The sequence below is a fragment of the Convolutriloba macropyga genome, chromosome 1 (genome assembly GCF_964194025.1).
Source record: "Convolutriloba macropyga chromosome 1, txConMacr16.3, whole genome shotgun sequence".
Lineage (NCBI taxonomy): Eukaryota > Metazoa > Xenacoelomorpha > Acoela > Convolutidae > Convolutriloba > Convolutriloba macropyga.
This window is the reverse complement of record NC_134468.1, coordinates 10,760,345-10,779,675: the sequence shown is the minus strand read 5'-3', so window position 1 is coordinate 10,779,675 and position 19,331 is coordinate 10,760,345. Positions and strand designations below refer to the sequence as shown.

The following is a 19,331-nucleotide window of genomic DNA, read 5'->3' as shown; positions in this document are numbered from 1 at the left end:
TAGGCACAACTTGGTATTATGGAACTTTACTTGGAAAATACGGAAAAATTGGTTAGGTTGATGTTGACTTTCATGTAGTTTTATTCTATGATTATCTCCATGAGTTATCGCCATTAAATTAATTTTTTCTTGAAGTTATACCGCAATTTGTATAGGAAATTGGCATTGTCTGCAACTTGCGTTTAGAAGAGCAGTCTTATCAACATCTTTGAAATTGCCCGAATAATTGTAATATCTTCAATTGACTGATAATGAGTTAAATGTCGCAACGCTAAAAAACCTTAACTTTTGCGTCAAAACTATAAATAGACTCAACTACTTTAGTGAGTTACTCGAGACTTATTGCAACGTTGACTAAATAAAGTTGTTCATAAGTTGTCCTGGAATAATTGGCAATGACTCGAACAAGTGTCAGTTTTATACTTCTTATGACATCACACTGCGCTTTTAACCCATTTTTGACAATTTTGACTTAAATAAAATTTTTATCTTGTTTTTTTTGCTTCGAAAGATTACTAATTTGATTATAACTCAATGGGTTTGGAGTCCATCAAGCACTGCTACTTAGAAGCATCTGCAGCAGCTCTTTACTTTAACATGTTCCTCTTGGACAGGGAGTTCGACCGTACTCAGCTGTCGCCAGATGACTTTGATTACGTGGCCACCCTGGGAGTCGGAGGATTCGGTCGAGTGGAGCTGGTCAAGTACAAGCAGACAGGAGGAGCTAGTCTGAAGACGTACGCCATGAAGACCCTCAAGAAGCGACACATTGTTGAGACGAGGCAACAGGAGCACGTGATGAACGAGAAAAACATTATGCTTTCATGCAGATCCCCATTCATTGTATCGTAAGTGGAATAATTTAATTTAGCATTTATGGTTTCATAGAAGTTGTTGATACCGCCTCTTCATAGAAAACACCTTTTTAGCAGACACATTTCAAAATGTTTTAAGAAAGCTTTGATTTATTAAGAGTCAATTGTCTGCATTCACTTATTAAATCTGAAAACGAATGTAAATGAATCGATTTTGAATAGAGATCACCCGAACTAGAGTATTATAAAGTGTTATTGCGTAAAAGACATTGTGTGAGAGTTTTGATTTGAAAATAAGAATACATTATGAAATCAAAATCTTTTCGAGTAGCCCCTTTTCGGTCCCCAGTAGTGTATTTAACTGAAGGTCTCAATAGTTTTTGTGCGGCTAATGTCTGACAATCTGTCGGCTAAGGTTCCTACCACAGATTTTTCGTTTAAGTTTTTAGTCTGACAAACACTATGCGTGATGTTTTGTCGATCAGCGGTTTCTTTTTGAAAATCGTTTGGTTATGTTGATTAATTGGATTCTTTGGACAGTATTGAGTTGCTATTTGCTCTCAAACGTTTGAAGCAATTATATTTGTCATGTGGTCTTTTTAATGCGATTTTTTACTTCATCAAAAACGGGATAAACAAGTAGCTCTCGGAGGGCATTAAGTGGCTGAGAAGCTCTCTTAGAACCTTACGCATTACTAGTCTGTAAGTATGCGATTCACTGAACTGTTTTGATGAGATAGTTTCTGAGTGTGAAGGTGGTTCTTGGTCTCAAAATTTTGACCCCTCTTTGTCAGCCAACTACCGAAGCCAACTTCTCGCCGGTTGTTTGTGATCAGTTCGCCAGACGTTGGTCGGTAATGTTTAATTTTAGCGAGAAATTTTTAGATTCTGATATCCAAATGGGTATAGACTGACTCCTATTATGTTGGATTTCAAAAGCCGGCTTCATTCTCAGCCGGCTAGCAATGCGGCCCTATTTCGTTAGATAGCTTGGCTTCACTTAGTTCACAGCTTTTTCAACATCTTAAAGCTAGTTTCTCTGTTCTCTCATTGTGCTCAAAGTGCTTTTCCTTTAAGCAGCAGTTGCTGCACATAATAATCTAGAATCAACTGAGTCGCCATTGAAAAACGAATTCAAAAATAGAAACGGGATAAACCCACAATACTCAATTTTAGATGCCCTCTACTTTAACTTTTTAATTATATGTCCTATTTATCATCTCTAATGCTCATTGATATTGACAGTAGCCCCATGCATCCTGTCTTTTAGAAAAAAGTGTATGTCTAACTACGAAATGAGATCAATTGTTTGTTTTTTGCTCTTTAAATCCCAATCGTTATGGGAATCAATGTAGTATAAAAGTTAGTAATTTAATGGATAAGATTGTAAGTATGGGGAGGGACAAATTTTCATGTATCTTATTGTTTAAAATATTTGTTATTGCACATTTTATTTTAAACTAAAAAATATTAATGTTTGTGATTTTTCCATTTGTTTGTTAGTTCTGATAGTTTCTGGTTAATTTTCTGGAAGGTAATAGAATTTGTAACATAAGAGTGACAGGAATTGTCTGAATTGAGATGATTCAATTTTTAGTTATCTTGTCGACAAAAGTATTTCATATCCTAAATCCTTGTATTTTTTGCTTACCGTAGAATCGAAATGAGGACTTTGGCCAAAAGAGTCTGAATGATGAAATATTGAGAGAAATCGATGAAAAAATAAATAACTACAGTTATTTAAAACCATGCAAGCTTTCTTAGTCATGCATTGCTGCTCCATTCGTGACCGTCGAAATAATAGATCTCATTCTTTAATTCAAAATACTTTCATTAAAAACTCATTTAAATTAGCTACTACTATATGTGCATTGAAGAGGAAAACTTTCCACAATTTCAGTATCGCTCAAAACATAGTAGTTTTTGGTGATTCTTCATGACCAATACAGTTTGCTGATAGTAATGGCATCTGAAATTGTGCTGGAGCTAAAAATAAAAAGGTGTCAATTTTTGCCATGTTGTGAAATGTTGTTTTTAATAGCCGCCCTCATCTTTTCAGCCGGCTATTATAGCGCTCCTATTTTTTTACAATCCAAGAATTGGATTGTATTGGTGCTCTGTCTTTTTACGACTCGAAGAGGAGTATTGGAGAAGTCCTTTTTTTTAATCAATTTTTGGAGTGAATTTTGAAGCGGGAAATGAAACGCGTGAAAAAATTTGGAGTGATTTTGGTGCTGAACAAAAGTGAAGAGCGGAGCGAAAAGAGAGTGGTTTTTGTTCACACCGCTGTTTTTGAGAGAGCGAGAAATTGATGTGTGAAAGAATATTTTCTAAGCGAGCGAAATTTTTTTTGTTCACGTGCGGCTTTTAAAAGCAGTTTTTTTTGCAACTTTTGATGGTTATTAGGTTTGATTATGATATTGTATTAGTTTTAGGTTAGTTTTGATAGGAATTGAAGGTTTCAAGTAGTTAATTAGATTTTTAATGCTAATTTGGAGGTTTTTGATCAGTTTTGCTGATTTTTAGACGAAATTTAACTATTTTTCTCCTGTTTTTTTGTATTAATGCTTTAACTGGGATTTGAATAGAAGCTTGTTACTTCAGGAATATTCAGCTACTAATTGATTGAAGTTTTATTGGTGTAAATCATTCTCTTCGTCGGAAAATTGACAGAAAAATTGAAAAATTTTAAACCATTTTTCTTATTTTTTGCAGTTTCTTTTTTTAATCTTACACAAGTGTCTTAGCCACCCTATTATAACTTGCTCATTGTTTTGTGCAAGATTTTCATTGCTCTAATTGCAAAGGAACCTTATTCGGCTTTATGTTTCCTTGTACTAATAAAAAAACTCTTTCAGTTTTTATAGTTTATTTGTTGAATTTGTTTTTGAATGACGTTTCTATTCCTTAATTTCTTATGGCATTTGTGGATGTTTAGGGTTCACAATAGTTGTTCTAGTTGTTTAGTAATAAGTATGGGCAATTTGTGGATATGAATCATTTTTTTTGTTGTGAAATATGACAAAAAATTGGAACTACTTTTCTTAATTTTCTTTGCAATTTTTCGGGTTTTTTGTTTTTGAGACAAGTTTATTAGGCTATTATGACTTGTCTATTGTTTTGCGAGCATCTGGATGCCCTATTGGCTGAAAAGTATTTTTCTTTGGATTTATATGCTTTTGTAATATTATGAAATTTACTATCTTTTTCCAGTTTTTTAGTGCAAGTTGTTTTTAAGAGCTTTTTTTTTCATAATTTGGCCTCAAGTATTTTTAAAACCTTCACTCAAGTGATTTTAGTAAGTACTATTTGTTTTGATGAAGTAATTTTGGTGGAGATAGTTATTTGGGGATCTCAAGTTATGACAAAATTTTATCAGATTTTTTTTTATCATATTTTAACGGATTTGATTTTTTGTTTTTACTTTTTTGTTTTATGGTTTGGTTTCGAGAAAATCATAAATAAGTGGAGGCAAGTTTTTCTGATGAGTAGTTGTATGGCGCTTAAATAGATTTTCACTTCGAGTCGTTTCCGGAATTCTTCCGGCTATGTTTTTTTATTTTTGTAAGATGTTTTCACACCTGTTTTCATGACTGAGCTTTCAAAACGGGATAAAGAGTTAAAGCTCAGCGGGCATCAAGTTTCATTAGAGGCCCGCGTTTAGTAGTCCCTCAAGTACTCAGAGTGGTGAAGCTAATGGGAAGGCCGTAATTCAAGGTTAAAAGGTCATTTTTGGGAGTTTTTGAGCCTAAAATAATGAAATTTTTAGCACTTTTTCGTCACTTTTTGGATTTTTTGTTAGACCAGTCTGAAATTGAGGTTTATTAAAGTTGATAAAGGTCCTTTGCAAGACAAAATTGCTTTTTACGGCCACTTTAAGCGCGATTTCTATTGCTACTCCAAACATAAACACGGTAATTTATACTAATTTTTTCAAATTGTTTGAAAATTTTCGTCATTTTTTGAGTTGTTTCAGACTTTGATGTTAAAACAGCTCCTCTGGAGTTTAATAATAGGTTGTTGCATAGTTTCTTGTGGTAATGAAGTGGTTTTAAACATTTTAATTTTAACTTCAAGAATTTTAATAATTTTTTAAAATCAAACTTGGTTTTTTTTTCAAATTTTCTGACATTTTTTGTCATTATTCAAGTTTTCCAGCCCCGGGGGGAAGCAAACTTGAATAATGACAAGTTTTAAAGCCTCATCTAGGGTTGGCTAACAGATTACTGAAAATATTTTTTGGCCATGGAATGGTATTCAAGATTTTAATATCTTTCAACCAATTTTTTGATAAAGTTGCAATTTTTTTCTTTAAATTTTTGAAATTTTTTTTCAGTGGCCAGGAAACCTCCTCTATGGTTTGCTAGTATGTTACTACATAGTTTCTAGGGGAAATAAAATAGTTTCCAACTTTTTAATTTTGCAATTGTAGGGAATTTTTTAAATAAAGCTTGCAATTTAAAATTTTTGATCGTTTTCAAATTTTTCGATTGTTTTGTCGTTCTCTGAGTATAACTATCTTTACTGGCCAACGAAAATTTTTAAATGTTGTAGACGGTTTACAAAACAGAGTCAAAAATGACCTTTTTATAGCCCTATTTTTGGAAATTTTTAAATTTTCTCTTCTCAGTGCCTTGATGCATTTGTCATATTTGTCCAGTTTATCTACTTTTAGTGGCAGAATAATCTCTTTCAAGGATTTTGCGTGAGTTAATGATTATTTTGAAATGAGTTTTATATGGACTTCAAGTTAAAAACTTCAAGGGTTTTAGCAATGATCGTTTTTTTTTTGGTTAGTTTGTTTGATGACTTTAGTTTCTCAACTTTTGAGATTTTGTCTTGTTGGCTGGGATTGTTCAATTGATCTGCAGGTCAGGTTCATTAGGTCTGTCTTTCATTCAATTACTTGGATTGTATTTCAGGACTTGTCCTGCTATGTTTTGTTTACTTCGTCGAACTTTTTTTCGCTTTACCCATTTTGCCGCTTTTTCGACATTTTGCGTGAAATCTTTTTGATTCCTCTAGGCTAGTTTCACTCTTCTCTCATTCTGCTAAAAGTGTTTTTAGACAGCAATTGGTCAGCAAAGCAAATTGAACAGAGTCAGTACCAAAAAATGAAATCAGAAATAGAAACGGTATAAACCCATAAAGCCCATTTTTAGATGCCCGGTACTTGAACTTTGTTCGCAAAAGTTTTAGTTACTATCTATAATGCTTATTGGTATTGATACTAGACCCTGTAGCCTCTCACTGAGAGACAGAAGTATGTTCAATTACGAAATGACATCAAAATAAATCGCTCTTAAAAATGTTTTTATACAAAAATCAATTTTTGTTGATATTTTCTTTTCTTTCATTCCCAATAGAGTTATGGGAATCAACGGCGGCTATTTTCCGGCAATCTGCCGGGTATTTTTAATGAAGTTAAAGGCTGCCTAGCGTTTTCTATCGGCCACAAGTTTTGAAAAAAGTGAAAGACAAGTTTTTAAATGGAAAACTGATCTCTCTGAATTTTCCTCAAAATTAGAAAAAAAAGTTAAATGGGTTTTTAAAACACTAAAAGGTATTCGAGACTACTAATTTATTGGATTGGCCTGAGGTCTATTTGAATTTTGTCTATTTGAAGTTTCAAATTCACCCTTTCACGATTTTATTCAAATAAATTTCGTTTTTTAAATTCAAAAATAGCTTTTAATTTGACGATATTTATCTAGTTTTCAATGGATTGCTGTTCGTCGATTTTTTGAGGCTACATTGAAGCGCTACTTCTTTCTCATAATCTGGCAGATATGTTTAAAATTTACAATCTAATGGAGTTTGAGACGACAGCACTTTGTGAATAAAAATGTTTGTTTCAGACTATTCGCCACATTCAAGGATTCCAAGTACCTCTACATGGTTTTCGAAGCATGTTTGGGAGGAGAATTGTGGACTATTCTTAGAGACTAGTAAGTCATCGAATTTAACTTTATCATGAACTTATCTAACTGGTTTTAAAAAGCAGGTTGCATAACATTGATTTTGATCGCACTCGTGACCTGATTCTTCATTTGCTATCTAACGCCTAGATGAGAAATTGACTCAGCGTCAACGGTAAAACAGAAAACTTGGCGATTCGGAATCATTCCTATTATGGAACTCGAGGAAAATGTAGACCCCTCATATGGAGTGTTTGCAGTAATGAAGGAGACCTTAAGGTTCTATCTTCGCTAGCTGACGGGTTTCTAATGGACAAAATCCTAACCAATATTTGTACCTTAGTGCACGCTATGTTCTATCTCATTATTGAACTGTTGTTCAACTAAAAACTAAATGTACTATAAAAGCCACAAATTCTGTTAATCTATTGCATGTGATAGTGTGCGCTTTTCCAGTTCGCACTTTGACGATGGCACAACCCGATTCTACTTGGCGTGTGTGTTGGAGGCGTTTGAATATCTCCATGGCAAGGGAATTATATACCGAGATCTGAAACCCGAAAATCTTCTCCTAGACTCACAAGGATACGCAAAATTGGTAATGCGCAAATATCACTCCTGATCGACTTAATGCATGTCATAAAAACCATCGATCTGAACAAGTTTTTGAGACGCGTTTTCAGCGAATTAATTCTTCAGCTGTAAAATGGGGGAGACGGTATTATAAGCAATACAAAGAATATGAAATGAGCAAAAATGAAATTTATCAGTGAAGCTGATAATCATCTTAGAATGAGTATTTGCTCTTCCCGGAAATTAAACAACTGATCCCAACAATTGATTCAACTGATATCAATCAGCCGATGTAAAAAATTGCATAGAAATGCGAGCGCTCGCTTAGCAGTATTTTTAAAACAAGGTCAAATCAGAGTTCTAGGACTGAATAATTTGATTGCATGGTTCTGATAATTGGTTTGGTTTTGTTACAGTGCGACTTTGGGTTCTCAAAAGTGATTGGGAACCAGAAGACGTGGACCTTCTGTGGTACCCCAGAGTACGTGCCACCAGAGATCATTCTCAACAAGGGGCATGACTTCGCAGCCGACTACTGGTCCATCGGCATCCTCATGTTTGAACTCCTCACCGGAAAGTACGTATTGTGGCGTGGATACAATTCAGCTTTCTCTTTTACACGCTCATTTTAGCATTTCAACTTCCCCGACCATGGAATTGTCTCAATGATAAATTATCTATATATTTTAATGTTCACATGCCGTTTTTTTAAAAATTTTTGTTTTTGTTTTTAATAGCCGCGAAGCGATAGCGGCTATTATTAGGGACATCGTGGTTTTTTACAATTCAAAGAATTTGAATTGTATTGGGGCGCTGTCTTTTTTTTAAGATCTGTTCACACATTTTCATGATTTTTGAATGGAGTAGTGATTTTGGTCACGCCGAAACAGGAAATGGAGCGAAAAAGCGAGTGGTTTTGCGGCGTGAATTTTTTTCGCTCTAATTTTAAAGTAGAGTGAGAAAATGGTGTCTGAACAAAAATTCGGTTTCTCGGTAGTGATTTTTTGTTCACATGCGGCAATTTCACTCTGATTTTTACTGTTTTTTCGATTTTGTGGATCAGGTTTTTTTCTAAATGGTTTTCCCAATCCATTCACAGCTCATTCTAGACCTAGTTTTTTTGTTTGAATTAATTTTTCATTTCTCGCTAGTGGTTTTTTTTTGGTTCACATGCGGCATTTCTCGCTAGTGGTTTTTTTTTTGGTTCACATGCGGGATTTTATGTTTTTTCTTATTTTTTATCTGATTTTTTCTAAAATGGTTTTCTCATTTCACTCATAGTCCATTCTAGGTCTAGTTTTTCTGTTTAGTCAATGAAAATTCTTTGAATTGTACGTCAGGACTTGTCCTGCTATGTTTTTTAATTCGTCGTCTCCATTGACGAACTGACTTCTTGGAATAGACTTTTCAATTTTTAGTGATTTTTACTGCTCTGCAGTTAAAATTTGTGCACGTGACGTCATTTTTTCTGCTTTTAGGTCAATTGTGTGACTTATCTCACTCAATAAAAATGACTTTTGAACTCGCTTAATGAATTTAAATTTTGTGAACATTTATTAGTTAAAGGTCAATAGTGTGCATCTAAGTAGTGTCAAACGTACATGCCCTAATTCTTGAGTATTAGAGTTTTTGATTTCGAATATTAATTTTGAAAAAGCTCCATTAGGGCTTTTTTTCCTTATAGAGCGTATGTGACTCTATAAATGACAGTTCGATTCTAATCAAAAAGTCAATCTAGTGGTCTATTAATTGACTGGTGGTCAATCTGTCTGTCTTATTTCTTTAGTTGTTTCAATTCATGGAAGGCCACAGGCTTCTATCGCGGCTATTTTTGGGCAATCTTTTCGGTTATGTTAATTAATTTTAAAACTACGAAGCTGTAAGCTGAGCGGAGCTATATTGCGGTAATCTTAGTTTTTTACGACTCGAAGAGGCGTCTTGGTTTTCTAAGGGTTTTTAAGAATCAAAGAGGCTTTATGGTTTTGTTTTTGTGAAAAGTGAGCCAGCAGGAAAACCGGAAGTTCAGTGAGTGAAAAAATTGTTTCCATGAACAAATTCGAAGAGCGTATAAAAGGGTGGCTCTTTTTCATGCCTTCTTTTGAAAAAGCGAGAAATCTAGGTGTGAATAGTGTTTTGCTCAGTGAGCAAATTTTTTGTTCGCATTCGGCTTTTTCAAGCTGTTTTTGCAAGTTTTTTGCTCGCGCAGTGTCTGCATTTAAATTACATTAAATACACATTCTTTGGTACCACGCATTTTTTTGATTTTGACAAACTGCGAAAAGTTGTTAATTTTTCCTAATTTCTTACAGTTTTTTTTACTTTATTTCAACGGTGGAGATGCTTTTGTGCTTATTTTGGCTGGTCCAAGTTTATGAGATCAATTGAGTGAGATCGTTGATTGGCTGAAATACTGTTTTCCTATTGTATATCAACTTATACAAATTGACAACGTAAATGAGTTTTGGTATTTTTTAGATTTAGAATGTTTTTAGTTAAATTTTTTTTATTATTAGCCGCCGTCAGCCTCTCAAATTACGTAATTTAGTTAATACGATTAATGTCAAAAGATTAAAATCAAACAAAGCAGGATAAACCGATGAAGCCCGCTCATTAGTTTATAGAGCATTAGGATATTAAAGTTCATTAGTGTGGTTGATAGCTGATATTAGTGTTAAACATATAAGTTTTCTTAGAAGCTGAATTATGTAAAGTTTTAGAATGTAACTGAAACTGGATGCTAATTTAGTACACTTTTGACGCAATAAACAAAAATGTCGGTCAATTTTTATCTTTATTTTCTGTTTCAGTCCCGATGTACATCAAGCGTGTCAACGGCGGTTATTTTCCGGCAATTTGCAGGCTATGTTTTTAGTTGAGTTTGTGTTTTCTCTTTTTCTATGCTCACTGCCATCAGAAACTTGTTATTTGACAGGCTACTTTTTGTTCAAGACATCTTCGAGTTGTTTTCGGAATTCTTCCGGCTGTTTCTTTTTTTTTACCGGAAATACAATTCGTTCAGATGGCGTTTTGACCTAAACGCGAAAGAGTAAAATTGCCGTGTGAAATAATTTTTTCCACCCATCTGCTTTGATCTGTGGTTGAGTTTTCGACTTTGAAAATTATTTTTTTGACGGAATGCCGGACGTAGATTACTACTTATAGCCGCTTTTTTGTCCAATTGGCACAGTTTTTATGCTTATAAATTTGTTTGTAGAAATAATTTCTAATAGAAGCTGTTCTGATATGTGAACCTCTGATTGATTCCACAGTGGTTTTGAGAGTCCAATATTGTGTTTAAAAGCCCTCCTCATCATCTCAGCCGGCTATTATAGCGCTCCTATTTCTTTTTACTTCGTCGAACTTTTTTTCGCTTAACCAATTTGCCGCTTTTTTAGCATTTTGCGTGAAATCTTTTTGACTTCTATAGGCTAGTTTCTCTCTTCTCTCATTCTTCTAAAAATGAATTTGAACATCAGTTGCTCAGGAAAGCAATTCAAAATGAACATAGTCAGTATAAAAAATTGAAGTCAGAAATAGAAACGGGATAAACCCATAAAGCCCAATTTTAGATGCCCGCTATTTGAACGGCGTTCCTATAAGTCTTAGTTACCATCTCTAATGCTTATTGGTATTGATAGTAGCCCCTGTAGCCTCTCTCTAAGAAACAGAAGTATGTTCAACTACGAAATGCCACCAAAATAAATCGGACTTAAAAAATGTTTCTGTATAAAAATCTTTTTTTTTGATATCTTCTATTCTTTCATTCCCAATTATGCTTATTGGAATCAACGGCGGCTATTTTCCGGCAATCTGCTTGGTAGGTTTTGAATTCTAAATGAGCACGTTTTTATAATTTTATAAAAAAAAATTTTCATGTTTTTACAATTTAAAATTATTTTTTGATCGTAATGCGGATTTTTTTAGTGCAAATGGAAATTTCACTTTGACAATTCTTGAATTGAGTGCCTGTTGATAGTTCGAGGTGTTTTTTGTAGAATTGTACACATCCCTGTCTGAGTTTGGAAGTTTTTTGTCCAATTTTTCTTGTTTTTTTGTTTTTTTTTAATCGAATTGCTAGAAATGGCATCTTTGTGCACTGTCAGTGATTTTAATTTTCTTTTACTAATACTTGAATCCTTTTATGGCGTTCAGAGAACGCCATAAAAATGAAATTATGAAAATTTTTCGGCAATTTGATTGCAACTTTTTTCGTTTCCGATCTTTGACCTATGTTTCTACATTTTAATCTATGCGGGAGGATAGCTACATTTTTTAATGCTAAGTAAGGAATTATATTTGTTTTTCTATTTCATTTTGATTTTTAGCTTTCAAAAATCAAGAACTAGTTTTGTTTTTTTGTTTGTTCTTGTTTCTTTCATCATTCTCCATGTTTTAGCATGTACCATTCTATCATTTTCGAGACCCATAGTTCTGATCACCTCTGTTGTTAAAAATTAGCTGTTTTAGCCTTTTCGTTCTGTTTTATTTTGTTTGAAATTTAATTCATTTGACATAGTGCGGCACTGAGAATTTGCTTGAAATGTCATTTGATTATTCTGACTGATAACTACTTTGTACCAACTTTTTTGGGATCCTAGTTCTAATTTTAATCGGTCTTTTTGACCTTGAATTATTTTGTCTTTCGAAATAAATCTTTTGTCGAATAATTTGAAGGTTATTTAAAACTTTTTTGCTGGTTTTGTCTTTTTCGTGATTTTTGGCCCATTTCATTTTTTTGAATTTTTTGATCGTCGAAATAAAGGTTCGTGTCTGTAGGCTCTGTTTACTACAAGGGATACAAGTTAATTTTGCTACACATTTTCTCTATGCAATTTGACAAAAATTTAGAATTTTTGTACAATGACAATGTTTTCCGTTTTTGTCTCGTTTTCTTCAAAAAAGAGATGTTTTTGAGCTCATTAGGGCTTGGTTTGTCTTTTTTGATAACTATGTTTCATTGCATGAAACAGAAATTTTGTTTTATTTATATATGTAATTTTTCGTAGTTTTTTCTGGCAAAATTTGCCTTTGTTTGACTTACGATTGTGTTTTTTCTGCTTTGATTTAATTAGCAAGGTGATATCAGCTGTTTGGAAAGGCAGAAATTTTGGGGTATTTGACTTCGAGTCCCTTCCGGAATTCTTCGTGCTTTTTTTTCTCGTTTCGCCGTTTGAAGTTCTTTTTCCGTTTTAAATTTGTTCACGCCGGAAAGCTGAAAAAGGTCAAATTTTCCTAATGACTTTCTCCTCACAAACGGCATTTGCGCGCGTGATTTCATTTCGCACTCTCTAGCCAGGGTTTTACGATCATCTGCTTTTACATTTTGATCATAATTGACTTACTGCACTCAAAAAATGACTTTTTCACTTTAAAACTTTAAATTGATTTAGTGTAAGGCCTAAGGAACTCATATGTGTAATGAAGGTTCATAATAAAAAGGCCTCTGTGGAATGAATCTTTGACATCCTCTTAGTTTTTCTATGAATGTTTTTTACCTAGATTTGTGAGCAGCGTTGATAAATTTTTTCATCTTATGTCTATCTGTTTTTGTCTTTATTATACGGCACGCAGGTCAATTTCGCAGCTATTTCCGCAATCTGCCGTCTACGTTAGGTTTTTAATGGTTATTTTTATACTTTGGTAAGGATATAGAGGATGCCTTTCTAGCTCTCAGCAGTTGGTATTCATAATTGCAATTAGGTTTACAATATATTAGGTTTATCAACTACTTTGGCGAATTTTAGCGATTTTAGTCCATTGTCCTGTTTTTTTTGAAATTTGTTCTTGAAAGTTCTTGACAGTATTTTCAATGGTTTTCCAAATCCATAACCAGTCGTTTCTGGATCTAGTTAATTCTCTATTTAATGAAATCCTTTGAATTATAGTTCAGAACTCGTCCTGCTACTTTTTAATTGTCTGATGTTTATTTCTCCTAGTGCTTCTTTCTGTCACTTTTCCGCTCATCTTATGTGCATTACAATGTCTGTTATGTTTATTAGAGGCTAGCAGTGAACTCAAATAATTCTTGATAGTTAACTTGCCTTTCTCCCTAAGTGACTTTTAGCACGCCATTCGCTAATTCAGCCTACGAAAAGCAAAAAGAGGCGGGGAAAACAGAATTCAAAGGAAAAGTTACTTTTCGAACGACCTTTTATTCCCTCAAACGAATTTTGTGGCTGTTGTTATAATCCGGCTGGTATAATGAGACTTTGCGTACTACCGATTTTTTGTCTGATAGTTTTTTCAGATCGTTTCCTGTTGTGCCCCCGTTTAGTGGCCGCATTTTATTTGCAACTCTAGACGCACGTGCCATATTTTTACATAATGGTCTGCTATATAATGGCACGTACTCTGTAACTGGGGCTGCTTAAAGTACGGGAAGCAAAAACAGAAAAAGTCTGTTTTTTCTTCGGATGATTCGTCTTGAAAAATGGGATAAACAGATATCTTCTCGGGGGATACGACTTCGAGTCGTTTGCGGAATTCTTCCGGCTATGTTTATTTTTTCGTCGTCTGAGGCTCTTTTTTCGTTTCATTTTTTCACACCGCAAAGCAGAAAGTCGAATTTTCTGAATGGCTTCTTCCTCTCTGTAACGGCATTGGTGCGCGTTGTGTCAGTTCTCGCTCACTCTAGCAAAGCTTTTGAGATATTTGCTTTATTAGATTTTGATCTTACCTCACTCAATGAAAATGACTTTTGCACTTTAAAACTAAATTTTAATTTGAAATACTTGAAGGTCAAAGCAACTCATATGTGTAATGAATGTTCCTAATAAAAAAAGGCTTCTGTGGAATGAATTTTTGACAGCATGCAGTGAACTCAAATGTTTCTTCATAGTTAATTTGCCTTTCTCCCTAAGTGACTTTTAGCACGCCATTCCCTAATTCAGCTTATCTGACTTACCTCACTCAATGAAAATGACTTTTGCACTTTAAAACTAATTTTTAATTTGAAATACTTGAAGGTCAAAGCAACTCATATGTGTAATGACGGTTCCTAATAAAAAAAGGCTTCTGTGGAATGAATTTTTCACAGCTAGCAGTGAACTCAAATGTTTCTTCATATTTAACTTGCCTTTCTCCCTAAGGGACTTTTTGCACGCCATTCGCTAATTCAGCCTACGAAAAGCAAAAAGAGGCGGGGAAAATTTTAATTTGAAATAGTTGAAGGTCAAAGCAACTCATATGTGTAATGAAGGTTCCTAATAAAAAAATGCTTCTGTGGAATGAATTTTTGACAAGACAAGCTCTTATAATTTCTCGCTGAATGTTTTTCAAGTAGCTTTTTTTAGCAGCGGCGATAACTTTGTTCAACTTATGTCTTTAATTTACGGCACGCAAGTCTACATCACAGCTATTCCGTTAATCTGCGGTCTATGTTAAGTTTTTAAAAGTTTTTATTACACTATGGTAATTATAGTGAGGGTTTTTTCTAGCTTTCAGCAGTTGTTATTCGTAGTTGAAAATTTTTTTACACCACTTTGAGGATTTTTAGCGATTGCGATTTTTGTCCATTGTTTTGTTTTTATTAAATATGCTGTGAAGTTCTTGAAATCGAAAAAGCAGCCTTTGAAAATTGAACTTTCTCGGCAGTATTTAATTGGTTTTGCTAATCCATTACCAGTCGTTTCTAGGTCTAGTTACTTGTCTTTTCCAATGAAATTCTTTGAATTATAGTTCAGGACTCGTCCTGCTATATTTTTGTTGTCTGATGTTTATTTCTCCTAGTGTGTTTCCTCCTGCCACTTTTCTGCTGGTTTTATGTGCATTACGTTATTTGTTATAGTCATGAGCGACTAGCAGTGAACTCAAATGTTTCTTCTTAATTGTCTTGCCATTCTCCCTAAATGACTTTAAGCACGCAATTCGCAAATTTAGCCGACGCAAAGCGAAAGGAGTCAGGGAAAACCGAAGTCAAAGGAGAACTTACTTTTCGATTGACCGTTTTTGTCCTCAAACGAATTTTATAGCTGTTGTATTTATCCGGCTGGTATTTTTTTTGGGATTTGGCGTACTACCGACTTTTCTTCTGATAGTTTTTTCGGATGTTTCCGTTTGTGCTTTGTGTCTCCCCCATCTTAGTGTGCGCATATTATTTGCACCCCCAGACCCACGTGCCTTACACAATGATTTACTATGTAATGGCACGTGCTCTGTAACTGGGGGTGCATAAGGTACTGGGGGGGCACAAACGGAAAAAATCCGTTTTTTCTTTGGACCATTCGTCTGCAAAGACGAGATAAACAAGTGAACTCGGGAAAAAAGATTTGCGGTACATCTCTCTTAGGTTAGTCTCTAAGTCGACCGATTAACCGAGTCATAAATTGTATAAAGGGAGATACCCCCTCCCCAACTACTTTCGTCCACCCCCCCCCCCCCCCCTCCCGTTCCACCCCTTCCATCCTCAATTCAGCTTACGCTAGCCCCCCTAAGTGCAGTTTAGAGCCCCTTCAGCTAGCTACTGATTGAGACAACCGCTCGTTTTAGAGCAGTTCAACCCAACCAACATTAGTCAGTTATGTTACAAGATATAAATGTGTATCTGGTATTTTGGCAGCTCAAGCTACAACATTAATACTGGGAATATAACAATATCTCACTTTATTTAATCATTTTTACTCCCTTATAAGGGTATTAAATTATTGTAGTTGCTTGCCCTGACCTCATATTAAGCTACTCAAAGTTTTGTTCACAGAGGTAAAAAATGTTCACGAGGTGATCGAAACATATTCAAGATTTTTGTTCAGCCCCCCATTTGTTGGTTCTGATCCAATGAAGACGTACAACATCATTCTCAAGGGCATTGACGTGATCCACTTCCCCTCGAAGAAAATCTCCAGATCCGCAAACCAACTCATTAGGCGTCTGTGCAAACCCAACCCGGCAGAGAGACTGGGAGCACCCAAAGGAGGCATCAAGGAGATCAAACGCAACAAGTGGTTCGAAGGTTTCAACTGGGATGGTGTAGCCAACAGGAAACTGGTGCCGCCCATCATGAAAAATGTAAGATAGCTGTAAGATGGCTGAGAGAGAACAATTTAATGAAACTTGAGCATAAGAGAAGCTTGAGATAGCTTTTCAAGAAGGTCTATTTGTGGAACATATATTTGGCTATGGAGAGAGTAAGAAATTCCTCGAGAATGGGTTATAAAAAGAAGTTCGAGAGCTTAAGACTAGATAATTTGACAGTTAGTCAACTAGACTTGGAAGTAAGAGATGTTAGTTCAAATCAACTACTGGTCAATTTTCAAAGTAGTTACGCATGCTTAGTCACTCTAAGACTTCGCTCTCCATCGTCTGGCCAACTTGCATGAGTTTGAAAAATCATGTTCGCTTAAATTTTAGGCAAAAAAAAGCGTATGATCATTATTTTCTGCAACCCCCCAAATGTATTTAAGGGTCAAGAACTTATTCTAACCTGGATTTTTTGGTGCGCCAATTTTGGCCGCTCGAGCTTCTCTTTATTTGAGCTTCTCTTTATTTGATCTAAAAGTCTAATAATTACTTGAAGTCGACAAAATGGTCCCAAAAGTACTATACATTACTTTTTGGCAATAAAATTATTCGGGTTGAACTTAAAACTAAAAAAATGCTGTGGAATAGCTACCTTTGATAAAAAAGAATTTGCTTGCTTTACAAATATTTTTTGCGCCAAATTTCTCTATCTCAGAAACTTGATGAATAAAAATTACTCCAAAACTTCTCTGGGCTTCCTGATTTTTTTCTGCAGATGGACCGAAACACTTGTTTTCACGTTCGGCATTTCACTATGCATCATGTGAAAAGAGGCGTAACCGTATTTTTTTTTAAATATGTAACTATTACTCCTCTTTCCGCTGCTCACCATAACTGTTTTTGAGTCGTAAAAAGGACAGCGCCTTAATTAGCAATTTGAGTAGCTGATGGTGGCTATTTAAAATGAGGATCTTTTTGGTTTGCGCTCCTCTCCCAGCTTGGTGGGCGCATATTATTTGCACCCTCCAGACGCACGTGCCATTTTTTTACATAATTATTTATTATGTAATGGCACGTGCTCTAACTGGGGGGGGGGGGGGGGGGGGGGCATAACGTACTGGAGGGAGGGGGCACTAACGGAAAAGATCCCAACACTTAATTTGTTACTGGGGTCATAAAAAACACTAGAGGAGAAACAGAATAGATCCAAAAAAACATGTTAGGGTAGCTCGTAGAGAAAAAAAAAACCAGAAATTGAATTATAAAAACTGTAAATTCTCTTATAATTGCTGTTTTCGGCCTGGTGTGTTAGGGAAGTTAAGATATGAGCTTTCGGTGACAAAAAAGGGACCCGGTGGGGTATACTTTTTGTGCCGAGTAAAAAGGAGCTTGATACAAAACCTGACTTTTTGACAAACGCTGTAGTATCAACATATTATATATACCGGTAATACAGCTAATTTCTTGAAAATAGATTTAAAGATCCTCCATGCTTGAATATATGTCTACGTTTTCTACCAAACAATCTTATCAAAATCTCATCTAGCTATTCAGTGTCCCCTTAACACTTGAGTGGATATAAAACTTTTAGGATATTTGAAATATTGGCATGCCTTTAATCTTGAAAACCTGCATGTGCTTTTTTTTAAAATTAGCTTGAAGAATATATTCTACCCGCTCACCCGCAGTGGTCATAAAAACACGTTGGCAGGGGGCAGAATAGATCTGAAATTATTTACCACATCTGAGCCACCCATCTGATTGTGGCTATTTAAAATGATTATTTCGTGGGTTGGAACACTTACTGTGCGAAGAACAGCCGATGATGTTTCCACTTTTTTGATGTTTCCACTGTTAGCCAAGAAGGTTTTTACCTTGGTTAATTCAAAGTTTGGGGTATTTTAGATCGCCTCCCCTTTGGACACGAGCAATTTCGATAGATACGAGAGAACAAACGAGGCCCCTCCTCCCGACGACTTGACAGGATGGGATCGGGATTTCTAATAAGAAGATAGGGAAAAGAAAAGGCGATAGATAGCACGAGGAGCTCTTATCCAGCAGCCAATATTGTAATCTATTACTAGTCAACAATACCATAAGCGAAAGAGAAGGAATCTCAGGTGGAATTTTATAAACTTCTATTCGATACAAAACATCAACAACAATAACATGCACAGTTTCGGTGCTCTGTTTCTAGACAATAATGACACAATTATTCCCCAAATTGAAATGTATTCTCATAATCAACTTGGCGATTGGTGATAATAACTTGTACATACAAACACTACTATGCTTTATTTACTAGTTTCTGCCTTTTCATGACCATGTTTAATTGTTCCCCCAAGAAAACAGGTTGCAATATCAGGATCTACCCCCCCCCCCCCGATACATTTCACAAAGTCGTCTCTCTCAATCATACTGAAAATATAACTGAATAATCAATAGTTACTTTTTTTCTTACTAAGGGACGCTTCAAAGCTGGAGGATTTTTGTGTGCAAAATGTGGTCACTGAGAAGACGTTGGTAGACATAGGATTAGAAAATAATCAATCCTAATAGTAATTGATCATATCCTGGGACTACAGCCTAATATTAATTTGAAAATGGGACTTTCGGGAAGGAACAGTTGAATTTGATATGTAGATGCTGTCGATGATGAATACATGTTCCCTTGCTACGCTTCCTCCCAGCTCGCTCGCTTGTGTGACGAATGGCCTTAGCAATACTACAAACAAACTACTACAATTGATATCTTTGCTCTATTTTTCCATTTGATACTCAAATTAAATTTATTGTAATATACCGAATTGAAGCATTGAGTTGTGATAGTAATCACTTGTCTCACTAATGAAGAGTATTTTTGCTGCGTCATTAAAGGCTCTCGTTTCCTACGTCTTCAGTTATGACGCTCATGTCAAGCGCTCATGTTAGATGACATATGTGATAGTTCTATGAATCAAAGGGCATTGCTATCCTGGCGTCAATTCTCAAAGTTGGTTGTTTCCGATAGTTGTATTTTCAAGGCCCGCGAAAGTGGATCGAGCGAATCTTTTAATCGTAATGTGAATGA

The 19,331-nt window shown here is 35.1% G+C and overlaps 1 protein-coding gene across 2 annotated transcripts in view; it reads left to right on the top strand.

Annotated features, from left to right (window-relative positions):
• The window catches only part of LOC142334908 (cGMP-dependent protein kinase 1-like), a 143,747-nt gene extending 124,660 nt beyond the window's left edge, over positions 1-19,087 (top strand). For both annotated transcript variants that reach the window (XM_075383239.1, XM_075383246.1), the window contains 6 exons: positions 615-848; positions 6,674-6,763; positions 7,190-7,331; positions 7,723-7,883; positions 16,054-16,309; positions 18,167-19,087. In XM_075383239.1, coding sequence (XP_075239354.1) covers positions 615-848; positions 6,674-6,763; positions 7,190-7,331; positions 7,723-7,883; positions 16,054-16,309; positions 18,167-18,265 — 982 coding nt within the window. In that variant the 3' untranslated portion in view covers positions 18,266-19,087. The remainder of the gene's footprint in view (positions 1-614; positions 849-6,673; positions 6,764-7,189; positions 7,332-7,722; positions 7,884-16,053; positions 16,310-18,166) is intronic.
• The last annotated feature ends 244 nt before the right edge of the window (positions 19,088-19,331 follow it).